Genomic DNA, 22,704 nt, shown 5'->3' with positions numbered 1-22,704 from the left:
GGCTTTCGGTGAGGTTTAATCGGTGGAACGCGTTATATTGGCATGGTCACGTCCCAGCTTAAAAATTTGCGAAATGCCATGCTTCTTGTTCCTGACATAGATACGACCTTGGACAACCTCATAGAAAGGATGTGTCGCGACTTGAATATTTGTAATGCGATAAACACAGCAGCATATCAGACCAGCGTTGGTAGTATATAATAACAATGCTGCAGCTAGTTGGGGGTTCTTATATTGTCGTTCGTCTCGGCTACACCGATCCAAATCCTCCTTACAAATAGATCTACAATACTTGGACGTAAACCGTTGATTTTCATTTCATATTTTTTGCTTTTCCCATTCCAGATTGGTCGCCATCGAGGTCACATCGCTCGAGGACGTCTACTGGCTCGAGGATTCACGAGCCAGCCAAATATTGGGCAAAGATTGGCAAATCTGGTCCCAGGCGCGGCAAAAACTCCCGACGTCCAAATCCAATCTGGAGGCGCTGAAAGCCGATCTCTGGTCAACTGTGGTCAAATCCAGCCAACATCAGGACGCATGGACATGGGGTGGAATGTTGGTGGTCTCCGTGTCGGTTGCTGGCCTGGTAACCCTGGCGGCCATGACGCAACCCTCGTTGGCACCGGAAGCCCGACATTCCTTGCTACAGTACGTAACCGGGAAGTATTTGCTACCGGCCAACTGCAAAGTCCACTGGGACTGGCAAGACCCAGCCATCGTCGGTGGGACAATGTGCTTTACGGTGCGATTCCACCAACGGAATGGTCAAGCCTACCCTATCTGTGATACAGACCAGTTCTTCGTGGAAGTAACCGAAGGGACCCGCAAGATCATCACCATCAGCGAACTTGGATCGCCGACCGATCCAAACAATGCCAACATTGCCAAGGTAAAGTTCACCGTCCGAACAGCCGGGCAGTACAAAATCTCGGTACTAATCGGATCGAGTCACATCGCCGGCAGTCCGTTCCTGAAAACCTTCATTCCTGGTCCAATGGACGCGAGACGATCACGACTGATCAGACCGGCCAGTACCGTAGTCTGCTGCGCCGGGGCACCAACATTCCTGCACATCGAGCCACGTGATGAGCACGGCAACACATGCCAGTTTACGCCCGAATGCGATCCTATCAAAGGCTACAAAATTGATATATTCGATCTTAATGGTAAGCATAACGATAAGTACTGCAACGCAATCACACTTTCCTACGATAAGGTCAACTCAAGAATCAGCCTCACTGCGTTATTCCCGGAGCCCGTATGTCTACGGGCGATTATCAGCTACGAAACTCTCCCAATTCCGAACGGAGAATTTGATATCATCGTTCTTAGCAGTAGTGACACAACGCTGGTGCATAAAAATATTGCTTCTAGGAAGCACAACATTTGCTACGAGGCTAAACTGTTTGGCATTTTTGGTCAACAACGATGGAGCAAGCCAAGGAAGGTGCTCTGCTACGTTGGACCGAAGCAGGTCACCATCAAGGAGATGATCCTCAAAATCATTCCCAAACGGATCGCTACTTTCCGGTTGTGTCCTTCGACAAAGGTAAAATCATTTCACATTAGTTTTCTATGTCGTGCTGGTTTGACCGATAATTCCTTTTTACAGTTCCACTTCCTACCGCCGTCCAACCTACAGGTGAACAACAATCATGGAGCAATTTTCATCATCGACGACGGTTGTCAGCCAAAAATTGAACTGGCCTCCAAAGAGCGGAACGTGATCGCGGCCACCTTTACGCACTTTCTGCTCAAGAACATCGGTGGCTCGGAGACCTTCAAGGACAAGCAAGATTTTTTCTACCATGAAGTGAGACTCGTACGCTCAATCTGGACCCCTCGGAACACGGCATTCTTATGGGAGTTCATTTTCTGATTTTCTTTGCAGGTCCGTAAGTTTCATTCCAATTACTATCACGAGAAAATTTCGGTTAAGGTGCAACGGGACAAAATCCTCGAATCCAGCATGAAAGCAACGAAGAATTTCTCCGTATCGGACTGGTGTGGAAACTTTGAAGTTACGTTCCAGGGCGAACAAGGTGGGTTTTTTGTTATTTTAACGTATTTTTTAATATGCGAAATCTGCTTCTTTTTCAGGCATTGATTGGGGTGGGCTTCGACGAGAATGGTTCGAGCTCATCTGCAGTGCCCTGTTTGATCCTCGCGGTGGACTGTTCTGTACATTCCATGACAAAAGACAAGCGCTCGTTCACCCGAATCCTAATCGGCCACCACATCTCAAATTGAAACATTTCGAGTTTGCCGGAAAGGTGGTCGGCAAGTGTCTGTATGAGAGTGCTCTCGGGGGAACATATCGGCAACTAGTTCGAGCGAGATTTTCCCGTTCGTTCCTTGCTCAGTTGATTGGCCTGCGGGTGCACTACAAATATTTCGAACAAGACGATCCCGATTTGTACTTGTCCAAGATAAAGTACATCCTGGATACGGATTTGGATACCAGTGAGAATCTCGAACTATACTTTGTCGAGGAGATATACGACACGAGTGGTCAGTTGGTGAAAACCGTTGAACTCATTCCGAATGGGGCCAAAACAAGGGTCACGAATGCGACCAAAAACCAATATCTGGATGCCTTGGCACAGCAACGACTGTGCAACAACGTGCGCGAGGAGATTGACAGCTTCCTGAAGGGTTTGAATGGAGTGATACCAGATAACTTGTTGAGCATATTTGATGAAAATGAATTGGAGGTAATTGGTAGTAAATTGAATCAACGTTGTTGTTATGATCTCTAATTTAATCCTCATGCAGCTATTGTTATGTGGAACCGGTGAATACTCAATTGCTGATTTCCGAGCGAATCACATAGTGAACGGTGGATCGCCAGAGTTCCGTAGAGTACTTGGGTGGTTTTGGGCAGCAGTAGGCAACTTTTCGCAAACGGAAATGGCACGATTGTTGCAGTTCACGACCGGGTGCTCACAGTTGCCTCCGGGAGGTTTTCAGGTGATTATCAGTGGGATACCATTTTCCTTGAGTCAACATTCAAACATTATTCTCCCACAACAGGAACTCAATCCTCGATTCCAGATTACTGCAGCTCCAACGTTTGGAAATTTGCCAACTGCTCACACATGGTAAGTATAAAAATCGGGGAATGACCAAAGGCAGAGCGAATCATCTCCAACGAAAAATTACAGGAAAAATAGCCGTGGTGAAATTGTAGAAAAAATAGCGCGATAAGTTTTTAATACCCCAAAAGGAAGCAGAAATGTGTAAAAATAGTCGATTCTGGCTGTTATGAGCATGAGCATTATGACCGTTAAATTCGTAGTTGCTACTTCATGATTGACTTGAAAAGAACTTGGAAAATTGTACAGAGAACCAAATGGATATGGTTTGGAGTTATCCATTCTCAATGTACATGTTTCGGAAGCCCAAATATTTGCAGTCAAAACTGGCGCCGATCAGATCCTCACGATCATATTGGAAGAAAAGGATTGTTAGTCCGACTTTCGTTGCGACTAAAGACCGAGTATACCTCTGCATCTCCACGATTGTCTTGTGCTAAGATATTGTGTTAGTTACAAAGGATATTTTATCTCGATTCACTTTGGTCAGCAATTTAACATACAGTGTGACCAAACGAGCACTGGTTAATAAATTTATCGGTCACACAAAGCAGACCAAATTACTTGAAAGGAAGGTGCGGTCGTTCTACTCACTTCCCGCAATACGAAAATTCACTAATTAATTTATTTACTGACCGCACAAGACAGAACAAAATAAATTCGGATGATCGCGCGATCGTTATACGTACTTCACGAAAACACGAGCACGATCTCTTCATTTACTCACTAACCGCCAAAGCACAAACCCGGGTTTTGTGAATATTTTGAAGATAAAAATAGTCTATTTGGCTGTTACATTGTTTTCTACCTCTTGAATGTCAAATGAGAGAAACCCACGCCGCCATTATCGCATGCGAAATAATGGATAAGCTAGATTAGAGAAATTTATTATGAATTGTCAAGAAAATTATTTTGAGCTTTTAGTGGAATGTCTTCACTTGTCATAAGACGAGATTGTTTAATCATTTATTATCAGACTAAGGCCGGAGTGGCCTGTGCAGTGCATAGAAATCTTCTCCATTCAACTCGGTCCATGGCTACAAGTCGCCAACCACGCAGTCTGTGGAGGGTCCGCAAATCGTCTTCCACTTGATCGATTTTACCTTACTGTTACTTTATTGTACCTTCGACAAATACGTATATCGACTTCAACAGTAAGGTCGTCTTCCGTGTCTCGTACATGACTTGACTTGAGTCGGCGTGTATAAGTCGAGTCATGTACGAAACACGGAAGAGGACCTTACTGTTGAAGTCGATATACGTTTCTGTCACAGGTACAATCAAGTGGTTTACATTATTTAGAAGAGACTTCCGAAAATAGCGAGTTATTTCGTTAAAAAATTTAAAAAAAAGCTGTGATATGTAGAGAAAACGTTGGTTTTTCAGCTGTGGGAAAACGCGCCATCCAGCTGTTCCACCAGCAGAATCTATCGGATTGATGTGCTTCTATTAACTAGAATTTGATGAGGAAATTCGTAGGGACATTCATCCGCGGATTCAGAGGGAACATTTCCGGAAATTCGTAACGCATTTCCTCCGGGAAAACGGGGAGGAATTCAGTAGAGAATTCGAAAGGAAATTTATCCGGGAGTTTGGAGAAAAATGCTCTGAGAATTCGGAGGAGAATTCCTCTGGGAATTCGGAGAGGAGTTCCTCCGGAAAATCGGAGGGCAGCTTCTGCGTGAATTCGTAAGGAGTTCCTCCGAAAATTGAAAGTAGAATTCATTGGGGATTTCATAGGGAAATTCAAAGGGTAGGAATTCTTGAAGTAACGTCTTGAGGAACTTCCGGAAGAATTAAAGGTATTTCCAAAAGAATTGTTGGAGGAATTCCTGAGGCAATTTTTGAAAGAAGTTCATTAGCAATATCTGAAGAAAAATGGTAATTAAACTCCTGGAGTAATTTCCAGAGGAATTCGTGGAGGCATTCCCTAAGAAAATCCTTTGGAGGAATTTCCAGAGTAATACCTGGAAGATCTACCGAAGAAAAAAAATGGTGGAATTTCTGAGACAATTCTTTCATGAACAATTCAAGTTCATGAACAACATCTGGATCTATTACCGAAGAAATTTGAGGAGGAATTTTCAAAAGATTTTTTTGAGGAACTTCCGAAGTAACTCCCTAAGGAACAACCTTAAGAAATTCTGAAGGAATTTCCGAGGAAACTCCTGAAGGAAGTTCATAAGCAAATCTGGAGCAAGTTCCATAAGAATTTCTGGAAGAAATCACAAAGGAAATTGAAAAGATAATACTAAATGGAATATCTGGAGGAATTTCCCAAAGTTCGGGAAGAATATTTCATCGAGTAGCTAGACGAATTTCCGAATCAAATCATCAATTGATTCAGAATAATTTGTTAAGAAAGTTAGGGGAACTGTATCGGTTTTGACCATGTTACTAATTTGGCCAATTTTGCGAATAACTCCAAAAATAAAGCAGTTCGCAAGGGTTTTATTAGTTCCAACAAGAAAGAGATATATCCCTCACGCTTCAACGCTGCTTTCAACTGATCGATTATTTTGGAAAAATATGTATTTTTTGGGGTTGGCCAAATTAGGCACTAAGTTGGCCAAAACCGGTGCACTTCCCCTATTTTGGGCTTTTTAGTGAAAGTGAAAAATTCGAAATCGATTCTTGATGCCAAATGCCTTAGAAATGCATGAAACGTCGAAATTTGACATAACCTCGAAAAAAAAATTGAATAAAATAGACTTTTCGGGACTTTAAAAATTTTTGGAACTTTAATTTTTTTTCGGAATCGAAATTCTTTTATCGTGCCAAATGCCTTAAAAATGCATGGAACGTCGAGATGCGGTGCTAGCCCAAAACATTTTTTTTAAAGTGACTTTTTGGGGCTTGACAATTTTCTGGAACTTTCGGAATAATTTTTTTTTTCGTTGCCAGACAACACCAGATATCGACGTTTCATGCATTTCTAAGACATTTGGCATAAAAAACCAATGCTTGAACATGCGATCTTAGGATCTGCAGGTGAATACTCTACCACCGCACCACACTACACATCTTAAAGTGAATCGGATTTTTGTCTTACATAAACTACACAATTCATATCTTCACAACTGCACAACTGTATTACGATTCACATAGACATTCATTCGCACTAGGATATTGCGAGGAATATAAGTCATTACGAGTTTTTATTCACACAAATACGATTGATTTTCACTACGATAAAAATTATCGTATACGATACATTTAATACAACATTTTTCGACAATAATCTGACAAAGTTTGATATGCAGTGCGATTAAGATTTTTTATGGACGCAAATGCTACTTTATTTGCTGTTTGTTATACGATATGTGGTTTACTGGGTGACACCAAATTATCACTGTATCGATCACGCCAAAATAGCTGGTGCTTAACTATTGAGTACCTTCATCTGAGTCCGGATCTTTCCTAAATAATGTGAGCTTCCGGAAAGATAGAATTCCGAAATTCTGAGAATTCCTACTAGAATGCCAGACACTAGCTCCGAATCAATGACGTTGCGTGCGAGAGGTCTTAATGATAACCACATGTCTATACACGTTTCGTTATGCAGCGAGCAAAATCTGCGCGATATCGATATATGATGCTTTTTATCAATCACATCTTCGTTGAACATTTATTCCATTTCTCTAAGTCCGAAACGTAAACAATAAGGCCAGCAAACGTCAAAATATGGAAGATTTTTTCCTAGCAATACGCGCGTACAGCACGCACTAGTCACTATGAAAACGTCTTATACTAGGGGCAGACATACCCAAGATTTTTTTATGTACAGGTTATCCAACTTCGTCAGTAGATGGGAATAACCAGCGCGGGGGGAAAACATACATTTTCAGTGCAAAACGTAAACAAACGAGCATAAATTCCATACAAAAATCCAAGATGGCTGAGTTGGGGATATTGACAAGTCGGATAACCTGTATACATAAAAAAATCTTGGACATACCGTTGCACATTGGGCCACGCCGTAAAATTAGGAGGAAAAAATTATTTTCACCATAATGATATATTTTAGGATCAAAGTTTCTTCAGCAAAGTCAAAGCTTATTATTTAAGCTTTATTTTGAAGTTTGTTGCAATAGGGTGGCCCCACTACATTTTGAGATAAAATTTTTAACTTCTATATTTCTAATTTTAGCATTGTACGATGTTCCAGAAAGTTGTTCTTTATTTAATTTTGAGGCACTTTGCTGAAGAAACCATTTTTGTACGTCATTTGTATCATTTGTTATGATAATTTTAAATAATTATGTTAGGGTGATCCTAAAAAATCAATATTTTGATTGTAACTTTTTATTTTAAATTTTTATCGAATTGACGTCTTCTACAAAGTTTTAGAGCATAAAAAATGCACGTTTTGGTTACATAACCAAGTAAATTCATTGGTGGATTGCAGAGATATCACTGTTTTTCTTGAAAAAATCCGTTGTTTTCAAATGCCTGTATTTTTGAATGGGGGAAAAAGGGGGATCCATTTTTCCCAGGCTTAGACAGAGGAAGGGCTAAGGATTGCTCTGCATATTTTGGTATTGGGGAATTTGAGGGAATTTGAGGTTTTTCCATCATTTTAAAAATGGCTTTATGTACGAGGAAATCAAAATAATCAGTTCTAGAAGTGTTATAAAACCGAAAATTCCGCCCAATTCGTCAAAAACAAAATGTTTATATGTAGTAATCATAACTTCCTTATATATTTCCAGCGCATCTTCACTCAATATACCGATTGGTAGAATAACATGTTCAATAATATCAACGCTTATCAACGTGACAACTTCACTGAACAGACCGTAATCGTAGGTTGTTTACATCACTTGTTCAATCGATTTTACTTTAAAATCGTTAGGGTGGTATGGAAAATTAGGTTTTTCGAGCGTAGTTTTTTTTATTTAACTTTTATCTAGATATTTATTAGGGTGGTTTAAGAATTCGATTTTTCTCCACACCGATCACTTAATTCTGTCCCATGTTCTGAGTGTCCTCCGCGAATTTGAGCGAAATTGGATAACAACTGATTCAGCACTAGTTGTTTCAAAATTGCATGGGAATTAGTATGGGGAAGTGGATTTTTCATCCTACTGATTATGGCGCTTCCCCATACAGCGCTGGCGAAAAAAGCCACATGGCCAAAATCGCTTGTTGATTAATCGTTCCAATAATTAGTAATCGATTTGAATCCAGCTTGCGAATCTTTGATGATCTTTATTGAACTTTTCGAAGCGCATGTTCTGCTTTCGCCAGCGCTTAATTGGAAAGCGCCATAATCAGTATGATGAAAAGTTCACTTTGCCCATACTAATTCCCATGCAAATTTGAAACGGCTCGTGCTAAATCAATTCCTAGAAATGATTATTTTGATTTCCTCGTACATAAAGCCATTTTTAAAATGATGGAAAAACCTCAAATTCCCTCAAATTCCCCAATATCAAAATATGCAGAGCAATCCTTAGTCCTTCCTGTGTCTAAGCCTGGGAAAAATGGATCCCCCTTTTTCCCCCATTCAAAAATACAGGCATTTGAAAACAACGGATTTTTTCAAGAAAAATAGTGATATCTCTGCAATCCACCAATGAATTTACTTGGTTATGTAACCAAAACGTGCATTTTTTTATGCTCTAAAACTTTGTAGAAGACGTCAATTTGATAAAAATTAAAACTAAAAAGTTACAATCAAAATATTGATTTTTTGGGATCACCCTAACATAATTATTTAAAATTATCATAACAAATGATACAAACGACGTACAACAATGGTTTCTTCAGTCAAGCGCCTCAAAATTAAATAAGGAACAACTTTTTAGAACATCGTACAATGCTAAAATAAGAAATATAGAAGGTAATTTTTTTTCTCAAAATGTAGTGGGGCCACCCTATTGCAACAAACTTCAAAATAAAGCTTAAATAATAAGCTTTTATTTTGCTGAAGACACTTTGATCCTAAAAAGTTATCATTATGGGGAAAATATTTTTTCCTCCTAATTTCACGACGTGGCCCACTGTGCGTTGTAAATGCGCTGTGAGCATGGTGACAGACATACATTTTGTTCTTACCTGAGATAATAGGAAGGAAAGCGAAGAGAGAACTAACTTCAGAACGGGTACATTTCGGCTGATGCCAATAGCGCTTTATTCTGAAAATATGTGAAAATTATATATAAAAAGTTATAAAAAATGCTGGGTTAATTTCATTCAAGTACCACACATATAGGCAATTCGCTGTTGATAAAAAATCGAAGCATGGTATGAATTCAGGCCGTGCCGAACTTCGATAGGGGCAGCGAAGAAAAAAAATATTTTCGCATTTTGATCAGCTAATGGAAATATATTAAAATTTTTAATTTCTATTTCTATTTGTCAAATGAGAGACAGTTGCGGAACTGTGAAAACAAAAGGCGTCCTATCAGTTAATAATACAATTTCGATCTTCTAACCGAATTTGCTCCCTAAAATGGCCTATTGCTTGATTATTTATTATTATTATCCAATAGGGTGTCTCAAAAAATCGATGTTCGAAAAGTCATTGTGCTCAACCCTGAAATGAAAGATATACCTGTTTGGATAATTTTTGTAGAGCAAACCGAATTTCTAAAAATCGTTTAGAGGTCGCGCCAGATCGATTTTGAAAAATGAGCTTTTAGGTAAAAATCAAATATTGGGTCCTATCACAATTTTTTTGAGGGTCACCCATTCGTTTCATATTTTTTTATTTTTCTGTGGATCTTTGCCCATATTCTCCATGAATTAGTTTTTGGTATTATGCGTTTTTACAGTCTGCAGAACTTTTTAAATATCGAAAAACACACATTTTTCTGACTAATTTTCGAAGTTATTTCATCCTCACAGAAAAAATATTTTTTTCTCGTTCAGAAAAACTTACATATCACAAAGAGCTATTTATAAGGAGTATTTTCATAAAAAAAGATCCAAGAAATGTTGTTCGGGGGCTGAGATATTGCAGTTTTAGTAAATAGTCAAAAAGTGTACAAATTCGGTACTTTTTCTTTACATGTTATAATTTCATCAAGATTGCACCAATATTTTAATTTAATTTTAAAACAATTCAAAAGCAAATGAATGGGAATATTTTCTAGGTAACATAGCTTTTCTTTCCGATGGAGTTGGTTACCTGAATTACAGGATTTGGTCGGAGTATATGGATGGAGCCAGTTATAAAATGATATCACACCCAACAGTTAATATGTACACTACTAAAAATCCACACATATTTATTGGCAAAAATCCATAGATTTAACTTATGATGCATATCAGCGCACACATATCCATTTTCCACGCGAACTATTTATAAAATATATATCCAAATAAACTTTATATGTGGTCTTGAATTAGCAATTATTTAATTTATGTGTGGTTCTATATCAATTATATTAGGGTGGAGCTATTGCAAAAATCTATAACGGCGACACATATATCTTATATAGTTATTTTTGGCAGTGTAGCAATATACAAGTAATCAGGTTTACTATGATCTCTTTATTAGTTTTGATTCAATCATAGGATGCTTTTCACGGTATACAAAAAACAAGGCAGGCTCAGCACGTATGTAAACATTCAGTTTGAATGTAAACATGTGTCGTCACTACTATCTTCGCACAAGCTGAACTGAGACGATGCTCTACGGTCTCAGCATGCTTACTTTTGTACTCTAACATGTGGCGATAAAATATGCGTCACTCTTGAAGTGTCATTTTTCCGTTTTTACTTTACGTTTATTCCGTTTTTACTTTTCAATATCTCAAGTGAACTCATGGAAAAGCTGTCGAACTGATACGACGAAAAATAATGTTTGACTGTCACATGACATATCAAAAGCATCACGGTATACAGACAACACGGTAGGCTCGTAAGAAAAGTGACACATCAAGAGTGACGCATATTTTAACGCCATATATTAGAGTACAAGCATGCTGAGACCGTAGAGCATCGTCTCAGTTCAGCTTGTGCGAAGATAGTAGTGACGACACATGTTTACGTTCAAACTGAATGTTTACATACGTGCTGAGCCTGCCTTGTTTTTTGTATACCGTGAAAAGCATCCTATGATTGAATCAAAACTAATAAAGAGATCATGGTAAACCTGATTACTTGTATATTGCTACATATTAACTGTTGGGTGTGATATCATTTTATAACTGGCTCCATCCATATACTCCGACCAAATCCTGTAATTCAGGTAACCAACTCCATCGGAAAGAAAAGCTATGTTACCTAGAAAATATTCCCATTTATTTGCTTTTGAATTGTTTTAAAATTAAATTAAAATATTGGTGCAATCTTGATGAAATTATAACATGTAAAGAAAAAGTACCGAATTTGTACACTTTTTGACTATTTACTAAAACTGCAATATCTCAGCCCCCGAACAACATTTCTTGGATCTTTTTTTATGAAAATACTCCTTATAAATAGTTCTTTGTAGTATGTAAGTTTTTCTGAACGAGAAAAAAATATTTTTTCTGTGAGGATGAAATAACTTCGAAAATTAGTCAGAAAAATGTGTGTTTTTCGATATTTAAAAAGTTCTGCAGACTGTAAAAACGCATAATACCAAAAACTAATTCATGGAGAATATGGGCAAAGATCCACAGAAAAATAAAAAAATATAAAACGAATGGGTGACCCTCAAAAAAAATTGTGATAGGACCCAATATTTGATTTTTTACCTAAAAAAAGCTCATTTTTCAAAAATCGATCTGGCGCGACCTCTAAACGATTTTTTAGAAATTCGGTTTGTTCTACAAAAATTATCCAGACAGGTATATCTTTCATTTCAGGGTTGAGCACAATGACTTTTCGAACATCGATTTTTTTTGGGACACCCTATTATCCAATCATCGTCAAACTCTTTCAAAGTTATTTATGCAAATGAAATAATTATAAAAATAATTAATTTATTTTTTAAATAGTTTATTTAATGAATAATGATATGAATCACCACGAATCGTTGATATACGTTTCAAAGACGAACGCGTCTTCAACTTATTGTAATAGGAATATAATATCAAGAATATTTGATTTATATATTCTCAGGATAATTGGTCAAGTTATTAATTTGTGATTTTGTTAATCGGCTTCTTCCAAAAAAAAAATCTCCAGCAATTCTTTCGTTTATAACTCCGAAACTTCTTCCAAACTAATCCAGGAATTTATCTGGATATCCTTCAAGAATTGCTTTGGAATTTGCCTCAAGAATTCCTCCAGCAATACGTTCAGAAATACCCTCTCCCTCTTAATGAAATCCTTCAGGATTTTCTCTAGGAATGTTACTCCTGATTTTTTTTTAAATGCCACCCTAAAAATTCTCAAAAACTTTCCGCAAAAATGCCCCAAGGATTCTTTCGGAAATTTTATCAGGTATTTTGAGAATTCTACCGAAAATTCTTTCAAATTTCTCCGAGAATTCTAATCATTTATCATCGTTCTATGGACCCACAAAATATTATACATAATATGTAATACACATTGTGGGAGACGTTTTTTTGCAAACTATAACGAGAATGCATTGAATGGCGGGGATATACTCTATGATAAATTCGTTTGAAAAAGCTCCAAATGCGATAGGTAGGGGAAGAGGGGGCAATATGCCCTAGCTAAGCAATGACTGCTCTAATGTCTCAACTGTAATGATTTTTATGGGTATTTTTACCTCATGCAACAGTCAAACAATAAAGCTAGCTGATGCCATTTTAAAATTGTTGAATACCTATATTTTGCTGCCGGAAAACTCATGAGGCAAAACGCCTTTTAGCTTGCAGTCCCTATGGAACAACGGACTACGCGTTGGCAAATCAGTATATGGTATGAACAGTGCGTGTAGGCTAGTCCCAGTAGGGCGTATTGTCTCGCCGAAATGTTAGATGCTTCATCAAAATGTAGAAAGTTTTGGGTTTTTCCTACTTTCCTTTCGATTATTTAGACACTTTTTTCGCCTACATAGTTGAAGGTCTAGTTTTGTTACGACCTTCTCAAACACGGTAAATATAAAGGAAATATCCAAAAGGCGTTTTGCCTAGGGGGGGGGGCGTTTTGCGGCCTTCTCTCCTACATGTACTAATTTTACACAGCTGTGCCAAAAAAAAAACTGTAATCTTTAATGACAAATGAGCAAGAACGAAGTCTTTTATCATAGCATGTGGGTCGGATTCCCAATTCTGCATATATTTTGAGAAAATTTTGATATGGATTTGTGATGTTAGGGAAAGTTACAGAAATCCATTGAGGTCAGAAAAAAAACACAAAACCCGGAATTGAATATTTATTGCATTTTGAATACTTTGTTCAAAGTTCTAATGTTCCATAATATGCACAACTGAATTGAAGTTGTCAAAGTGCCTGTAAAAGCTTATTGGAGATGATTTTAGGGTTAGAGAGTCTAAATAGTAGTTTGTGCAACTAGTTGCAAAAAGATGATTTTTTCAGCACGAGGCTTGCCGAGTTGGATAAATACTACGAGTGCTGAAAAAATCGAGTTTTGCAACGAGTTGCACACGCTATTTTTTGCAATGACGAAAAATGGGCTTTAATATGATTAATCTGTACCAAAATTGTATAGTCTAGTTTAATCCTCATGATCATTCTTGCCAATAAATCATATTTCTGCAGAGAGCAATCAGATTTCATGTTATCGTGCCACATTGCATAGTTCGACAAGCCATGAAGCAAAAATGAACTTCCTTTTGGAAAATTTTGATGTCATGTTCATCAAACTAATTAATTTATTATGAAGCGCAAAGAATTCACTACATAAGCACTTACCCAAGCTAATTCAGCAAAATGTAGTCATGTAATTACTATTCTGATGTTGGTTTTCCATTATAGCACCCAAATGAGTGCTATAATGAATATTATGCAACTCATTTGAGTTGCATAATGTTCATTAAAGCACCCATTTCGTTGGTATGGAAAAGTAGGCCGTTTTATCACTCAAAGACGAACTGTAAACCAGGTATTATGATCAGGAATTGCAAAAAATTATTTATTATTTCATAGTTCAGGTATTGACAGAATTTATTTCAATTTACACGTCAATGACTTTTACACAATCCTCACGTAATATTTGCTGAGTTTATCCAAAAGTTTCTTATTCAATGTCTTCAATGATTCCATAAAACTTTCTGCTGAATGTAAACAATCCTTCACAAAAACAATCATCCTAATCTACAAGAAATTTATAGGTGCTCTCTAGATAGTTTTTTGTTTTCAGAAGTTTTCAATGAATTTGGCTAGTAGATTGTTTCCCAAGATTCCCAATGAATTTCTTTGAAAATATGTTTATCTTCCTGTTTCTCAAATTTCAATATTAGATAATAATTCTAGAAGGTATAGGAAGACAATGTTTAATGTGTGATATTTTTAGAACTTTATTACCGTGATCATCAATTGATGTGATTAATGTACATTAACCTTCAAGAGAAGTCCAGAATTACTTCCGGCATTCTACAAATTCTTCTTGCTATATAGCTTACAGTAACTCAGGATAACTTCAAGGATTCAAACTTGCAAGGATCGTTATATCAGGCTATACAAAAGCTTTATTGAATTACAGTCCAACTCACATTGTAGACGCTTGAGAGTAGGGATCTTGTTTATGTCTCGTTCCAGTTATTTTAACATTTATATTAACATTATCCCTTCTGCAAAGAATTATTTTGAAAATTCAGGAATTTCATGAGTTCCAAAAGTGTTCATGAGTACTAATAGTACATGCTTGAATTGAAAATATGTCTGGAAGAAAATAAAAAATTGGAATTATATTTCTGTAAGCAATGATACTTTCTACATTTTGGAATCATCATATTTTCATGCATGAAATTTTTGTAGGAATGGTCTGGAAATTCAGAAAAACTGAGGGTATTTGATTCGTCCAAATTTATTTTTATTTATTTATCATCAGACTAAGGCCGGAGTGGCCTGTGCTGCACATAAAAGACTTCTCCATTCAGCTCGGTCCATGGCTGCACTTCGCCAACCACGCAGTCTGCGGAGGGTCCGCAAGTCGTCCTCCACCTGATCGATCCACCTTGCCCGCTGTGCACCTCGCCTTCTTGTTCCCGTCGGATCGTTGTCGAGAACCATTTTCACCGGATTACTGTCCGACATTCTGGCTACGTGCCCGGCCCACCGCAGTCTTCCGATTATCGCGGTGTGAACGATGGATGGTTCTCCCAACAGCTGATGCAACTCGTGGTTCATTCGCCTCCTCCACGTACCGTCCGCCATCTTCACCCCACCATAGATGGTATGCAACACTTTCCTTTCAAAAACTCCCAGTGCGCGTTGGTCCTCCACGAGCATCGTCCAGGTCTCGTGTCCGTAGAGAACTACCGGTCTTATAAGCGTTTTGTAGATAGTCAGTTTGGTACGGCGGCGAACTCTATTCGATCGGAGCGTCTTGTGGAGTCCAAAGTACGTACGATTTCCAGCCACTATGCGTCTCCGAATTTCTCTGCTGGTATCGTTATCGAAGGTCACCAGTGAGCCCAAGTACACGAATTCTTCAACCACCTCGATTTCGTCACCACCGATAGAAACTCGTGGTGGGTGGCTCACATTGACCTCTCTTGAGCCTCTTCCTATCATGTACTTCGTCTTCGACGTGTTGATGACTAGTCCAAACCGTTTAGCTTCGCTTTTCAGTCTGATGTAGGCTTCCTCCATCCTCTCAAAGTTACGTGCCATGATATCAATGTCGTCGGCGAAACCAAATAACTGGACGGACTTCGTGAAAATCGTACCACTCGTGTCAATCCCTGCCCTTCGTATTACTTCCTCCAAAGCGATGTTGAATAGCAGACACGAAAGACCATCACCTTGCCGTAACCCTCTACGCGTTTCGAAGGGACTCGAGAATGCCCCTGAAACTCGAACTACGCACATCACCCGATCCATCGTCGCCTTGATCAACCGTATCAGTTTATCCGGAAATCCGTTTTCGTGCATTAGCTGCCATAGCTGGTCCCGATCGATTGTATCATATGCGGCTTTGAAGTCGATAAATAGATGATGTGTGGGCACGTCGTATTCGCGGCATTACTGCAATACCTGACGTATGGCGAACACCTGGTCTGTGGTAGAGCGTTCACCCATAAATCCCGCCTGGTACTGCCCCACGGACTCTCTTGCAATTGGTGTTAGTCGGCGGCATAAAATTTGGGAGAGTACCTTGTAGGCGGCGTTCAGCAATGTGATTGCGCGGTAGTTGCTACAATCCAGCTTATCGCCCTTTTTGTAGATGGGACACACGACACCTTCCATCCACTCCTGCGACAGAACCTCATTCTCCCAAACCTTGGTAATCACCCAGTTTAGCGCTCTAGCCAGTGCCTCACCACGGTGTTTAAACAGCTCTCCTGGTAGCTGGTAAACTCCAGGGGCTTTGATGTTTTTCATCCGGCCGATCTCCTCCTGGATTTCCTGGTGATTCGGAGCCGGAAGTCGCATGTCCTGCGCGCATGCTCCTAGGTTCATTACCATACCGCCATACCGTTATCTGCCATATCGCCATTCAGGTGCTGCCGCCACCTTTGGATCACCTCATGCTCGTTTGTAAGAAGGTTCCCGTTTATGTCCTTACAAATATCAGGCTGTGGCACGTGACTCTTACGTGAACGGTTCAACTTCTCATAGAACTTTCGTGTGTTATTAGCGCGGTACAGTTGCTCCGTCTCTTCACGGTCTCGATCTTCCTGCTGGCGCTTTTTCCTCCGGAAAATCGAGTTTTGTCTGTTCCGCGCCCGTTTGTATCGTGCCTCGTTCGCCCTCGTGCGGTGTTGCAGCAATCTCGCCCATGCTTCTTCTCCTCAACTAACTGCTCACATTCGCCGTCATACTAGTCGTTTCTCTTATCTGGAGACACCGAGCCTAGAGCAGCGGTTGCGGTGCTTCCAATGGCGCATCGAATATCTCTCCAGCCATCTACAAGAGATGCTGCGCCTAGCTGCTCTTCCGTTGGGAGTGCCACTTCCAGCTGCTGCGCGTATTCTTGGGCTAGTCTACCGTCTTGTAGCCTCCCAATGTTTAGCCGCGGCGGACGACTCCGACGCGTGTTGATCACCGTCGAGAGTTTTGAGCGCAGACATACTGCAACGAGGTAGTGGTCGAATTCAATATTCGCACTGCGGTAAGTGCGTACGTTCGTGATGTCGGAGAAGAATTTACCGTCGATTAGAACGTGGTCGATTTAGTTTTCCATTACTTGATTAGGTGATTTCCATGTGGCCTTGTGGATATTCTTGCGGGGGAAGAAAGTGCTTCGGACTACCATTCCGCGGGAGGCTGCAAAGTTTATGCATCGTTGGCCGTTGTCGTTCGATATGGTATGCATACTATCCGGTCCGATGACCGGTCTATATATTTCCTCCCTTCCTACCTTAGCGTTCATGTCACCGATGACGATTTTGACGTCCCGCAGTGGGCATCCATCGTATGTCTGCTCCAGCTGCGCATAGAACGCTTCTTTCTCGTCGTCGGATCACCCTTCGTGTGGGCAGTGCACGTTGATGATGCTATAGTTGAAGAAACGGCCTTTTATCCTCAGCTTGCACATCCTTGCGTTGATTGGCTGCCACCCAATCACGCGTTGGCGCATCTTTCCCAGCACTATGAAGTCGACTCTCAGCTCGTTGGTGGTGCCACAGCTTTGGTAGAAGGCTAGGATAGGATGTGCCAAGTAGTCAGTAAAAATCGTACCGATTTGCTGTCACAATCGTACCGGTTGCTGATTGGTTGAAAATGACAATCGATTACTTCGATTGGTGGCGGCGCGTTTTTCGTAGGGCAGCATGTTGTTAGTTTGGCCGTGTTGCAGGTTTGTAAAGTTTATATCAAGCAAAATACGTAAATGTTTGAGTTTTAGTTTTTTGGTAAAAAATAAATTAATATTGAACTGCAAACGCCATATTAATTATTCTCAAGGGTTGTAAAGGTTTAAAACTATTGATTTTAAGCATTACGATTCACTTTTCTGTCATTTTCGATCTCAAAGTCATATTTACATTAGCTAAAACTTCTCTCTGTTAGTCTTTCGCTTCTCTTATGTAAATAATGGATGGAACGGAAAGAAAAACATAAAATTTTGATACATGATATTTGGAAGATTGTGCATCAAATGACTTTGGCTGCACTGGCGACCACCTCGTCAGAGCAACCGACTAAAAAACAACAAGGCAGTCTCAATGAATTATTGGCAGTGGCTGATTTTCTACCCGCCGCAGCCACATCCAGGCGCTATAGTATATGCACAAAATAGCCAGCAAGAGTTAACCGCCAGAAATTTGTATGGCGAAAGACATCTAACGCTGGTTTTCTCAAAATTAGGAACTTTTCATGAAAAACTATTTGGTACCGGTTATAAGGGATGGTGTCCGCTACTACGCCTACCAAATATTTTTTCGATTAAAGTGCTTAATTTTGAGAAATCTAACCTTAGATGCCTTTCGCCATACTGATTTCAGAGAGTTAACTCCTAGTGTGCCGCTGTAAGCACGCTCAAAGCAGTCGATTCATTGAGTTGTCACATCCTATCCTAGGTAGAAGGTAGCCGCTCGATGCCCGTTTTTCCACACTTTCTGTCCTGTCCAGCAGATTTCCTGCAGCGCTACGACATCGAAGTTGCGGGGATGTAATTCATCGTAGATTATCCTGTCGCAACCTGCGACTTGCAGTTCCATGTTCCAAGCTTTTAATCGTGATCCTTTATTCGTCGCCTAGGTCGATGCCGATTGTATCGAGTCGTATTATCTTCTATGTCGTTCGTAAAGGCGGCTTATTGGGCCTGCGCAAACCTCCTGTCTCGTCGGAGGGCCGTCGTGTCAGGGCTGTTTAGCGTCCCACCTAACACCAGGACTTGGGCTTCAAAACAAAGATGATTTCCACATTAACCTCAAGAAATACGGTAACTGAAAAACTAGAAAAACTGAAAGCTGGGTTTGGAACAGTCCCACTCACTGGGTAGACACTGCACTGTCTTTCAAGCGGATATACTTGCCATCATTTGTGGAGTGCAATTTGCACTGCAGCAACTGGCTTCGGCCAACTCAAGGAGTAATCGCACGTCGAACTCAAATTAAGAATAATTTACACCTTTTATGGGGCCTTGGCCATTCTTCCATTGTTGCAAACGAATTGGCTGATGAGTCAGCTCGTAATGGAGCATCACATGATTTTATTGGGCCTGAGCCAGCTATTTCAATATCCAAGTGTGATGTGAAGCTTTTGATTAACTCTTGAGCCGTCACTCAGCACAAATGGCTTTGAAGCAGTCCAGACTTATGTCATCGAACAAAATTGTACATCCGGGAGCCATCTCCGGTAGTAGCAAGCTATTTAGCTAATCTATCTAAACAGGATTGCAGTGTCTTAGTCAAAGCCTTGACAGGTTACTGCCGACTCAACTATCGCATGGCAAATATTCATCGCGTTGACACAAATCTCCCAAATTTAGACAAACGTGCCCCTAGAGCCGTTCTGATACCTGATGTTTCTGTAATCATGTGTGGGGAAACACTCACATATAATTATTCACTTTTTATAAACAAAATCTGTGAAGCTTGCAGTCATCCGAAGAAGGATAATCGTAATGTTGAAAACTACTTCGAATTTTCAAAAAAAAAGTTGTCTAGAGCTGTTAAGTGTCCCGTTTTTGGATACTTTAATTCCTAATTTGGCAAATAGATAATGGCACAGATACATTCTTTTATTTTTTTTATCGAGTAGCATAAAATTCAATCAATTTGGTTGTAGCAGCATGGATCCGACTTGAGACGGTCGTACATAAGTCAAAAAGATCGGCATTAACTTACAGTGATCGGCATAATAAAAAGCCCACTTGCCGTTTTTCATACAAACTCTGAAGATCTAGATCTCGGTTACGTGTGAACCAGTTTTGCTGAAAATTTGACCAGAGCTCAGATATAATCTGAATTTTACCACACCTAAGTTATTGCGGTAATACCAAAATGATTTTTTCGGCACTGATTTATTTTTTTAAGGTCACTCCTGACGGAATCCAAGTTTCAAAGTGCTCGCGTTTTCGGGGGCGCACCTCTCGATACGGAGGCAACGCACAACTGTCATTTTTGTTGAATTAGCTTTGCTGTGTCGCAGCATGCGTGAAATAATAAAAATGTCAGTTGTGCGTTGCTTCCGTATCGAGTGGTGTGCCCCCGTAAACGCGAGCACTTTGAAACTTGGATTCCGTCAGGAGTGACCTTAAATAACTTGCATTCTATAGGATGTAAACTGATGACTTGTTAAGGAAAAATACGTATTTTGTCAATACAAAAAAGTTTCCTGAATATCACCAGAACACTAAGAGTTGTAGTTTTCAAGATTTTTAAAAATCTATTTTTTCACTTGTCGTAAGACGAGCTTGTACAATCCCATTTAATTCCACCACTTAATTGTACCTTGACAGATACGTATTCCGACCTCTGAGCTCTGGTCAAATTTTTAGCACACTTAATCGAGATCTAGTTGGAGTTGACCATTTTGTATGAAAAACGGCAAGTGGGCTTTTTATTATGCAGGTCACCGTAAGTGCGTTGCTCGGGATGGGTAGCATTCACATATATTTGCTAATCAAATCAAAACACATATGTATTTAAATCGAAAAAGAAACCTTTTTATTAATAACAACCACATCAAACTAAAAGTAAAAGAGCTTAATAATTTTCTTCCCATAAAACTATTACAGTTTCAACCAACTCTGCCTACCGGACTACGAGAGCTACGAACAGTTTGAGCGAGCTCTGATGTTTGCCATCAGCGAGGGCACCGAAGGCTTCGGAATGGTTTAGGTCGCGGGGGATGCCGAAAAGGACGCCCCGTCTTGAGTGAGCCAGAAATCTCAACAAGAACACACAAACAGCACAAAACAAACAACCTTAATCTATGTATTAGAGTAGTTCTCTAGCTGACCAAGAAATGAATAAGTCAATTCTATGAATTTTACCACTTTTTTCGGGAAAAGCAAATTCTTAAACATTTGATGAGAATCTTAATAATAATCTTAGTGAGAATGAGTGAATGCAATGTAAATCGTAAAATCAGTTTACCTTTCCAGATACCAACAACAAAACGTTCCGAATCCCGTAGCCAGTTATATAGCTTTGCAGTTCATAATGAAATTTAGAATAGCATAACTAGGAAATCCCGCTTTCATTTTTACCTAGGCAAAGACTCTCTTCAGCTCATTACATAATCGTTAGGATGAGTGTGGCAGATTTCTCTTTACAAGTGCCAAAATATCCGAAGCGGAAGCAAATGTAGGCAGACTTAGTTCTTTGGAAATAAATTTCTAGCGTTTGTGCCAAATCAGTTGGAACCGAAGCTAATCTAAATGAGAGTCGCCTCGATATTTTAGCCTATCCCATTATCTCTACTTTCAATTGAAGAACCTAGAAATAGTTTTGAAGCATTCGAGCATTTGGAACGGTTATTAGTACGACGAAGACACAAACCATATTGAGCGATCTCATTCAAATTTGGACAACGCGCCTTAAAACATATAGGAATTTACAAATTCGAGAACATTTGATATCATGTGAAATTAAGTCACGTTCAAAGAATATACATATAAGCGGGCAAACCAAGAAAAGAAAATATGTGATTAGTAGATGAATAAGCGTTCAATTCCTCTCTCACATCATGCAAATCAATCACACTCGAAACGTATCAGAACCAGTTTTTATTGTTTGACATTCCATAATAAAAAAAATGTTCTATTTGCATATTAGTAATTAGAAGAATCCGAACAAATATATTATTCAGGTTCTGTGATACTTCAGAATAAAAACCAAATGTTTAGCTCTTAATGCAATACGTGGCCGTATCGTTCGCAAGAAGACCAAAAAACCGGGCTTCAAGCCACCCAAACCGAATAATAATTAGAAATACAACTCAACCAAATCGTATTTCCGATAATTACTTTAGACCGATTAGGAAGCTTTAATGAAAAAAAACTCCAACCTTGTATTTTCCAATATTAGGAGAAAATTATTGTTTAGTTTAAGCAATATAACTTTTTCCGATGAACAGTCGACGACATTTATCCAATAGGCATCCCAGTAATAATAATTCCTCATTAAGTAGACCAAAGTTCAAGTCGATATCCTCGTGACTTTTTTTTACTGTATTTGAATATCACATTCCTACCATGATACGTTGTAGAAGCGCAAAAAAAAATCCCGTCTTTCTGGGGCATACAACCCGAGCAAAGTCTGAAAACTTAATGAGAGCATGTAGAAAACATATTTTGTTTTTGACCTCAAATTGAAATCACAATTTGTTTTCAAATATGAATAATTATGATTGATAACATGTTTTGATCTCATTTTGCAGTAGATTACTAAATTGTATGATCTGACATCAAACTGAGTACTTATTTTGTTATAGAAACCAATATCAAAATAAGTTTTCGATTTGCTCTCATCAATAGCAGGAATAGTCTTCGATTTGATGTCATAGTAGGATTTTTCTGCTATACGTTTTGTTACGACCAAAAAGATACCAAATTAAATAATCATAATCGGCGATTTCACAACATCAAAACAAGTTATCGATTTGCTCGGGAAGGTTGTTC

General features: G+C 39.2%; 1 protein-coding gene across 5 annotated transcripts in view; it reads left to right on the top strand.

Moving 5' to 3' along the window:
* The window catches only part of LOC134213870 (apoptosis-resistant E3 ubiquitin protein ligase 1), a 187,702-nt gene extending 165,471 nt beyond the window's left edge, over nucleotides 1–22,231 (top strand). For 4 of the 5 annotated variants that reach the window (XM_062693299.1, XM_062693302.1, XM_062693303.1 and 1 more), the window contains exons 3-9: nucleotides 346–1,552; nucleotides 1,616–1,825; nucleotides 1,895–2,045; nucleotides 2,104–2,717; nucleotides 2,779–2,973; nucleotides 3,037–3,104; nucleotides 20,818–22,231. In XM_062693299.1, coding sequence (XP_062549283.1) covers nucleotides 346–1,552; nucleotides 1,616–1,825; nucleotides 1,895–2,045; nucleotides 2,104–2,717; nucleotides 2,779–2,973; nucleotides 3,037–3,104; nucleotides 20,818–20,920 — 2,548 coding nt within the window. In that variant the 3' untranslated portion in view covers nucleotides 20,921–22,231. The remainder of the gene's footprint in view (nucleotides 1–345; nucleotides 1,553–1,615; nucleotides 1,826–1,894; nucleotides 2,046–2,103; nucleotides 2,718–2,778; nucleotides 2,974–3,036; nucleotides 3,105–20,817) is intronic. The other variant, XM_062693300.1, reaches the window with a different exon arrangement.
* Nucleotides 22,232–22,704: the final 473 nt, after the last annotated feature.

Source organism: Armigeres subalbatus, chromosome 2 (genome assembly GCF_024139115.2).
Source record: "Armigeres subalbatus isolate Guangzhou_Male chromosome 2, GZ_Asu_2, whole genome shotgun sequence".
NCBI classification, from domain to species: Eukaryota; Metazoa; Arthropoda; class Insecta; order Diptera; family Culicidae; genus Armigeres; species Armigeres subalbatus.
The sequence above is the reverse complement of the archived record's forward strand: the minus strand, read 5'-3'. Positions and strand labels throughout refer to the sequence as shown.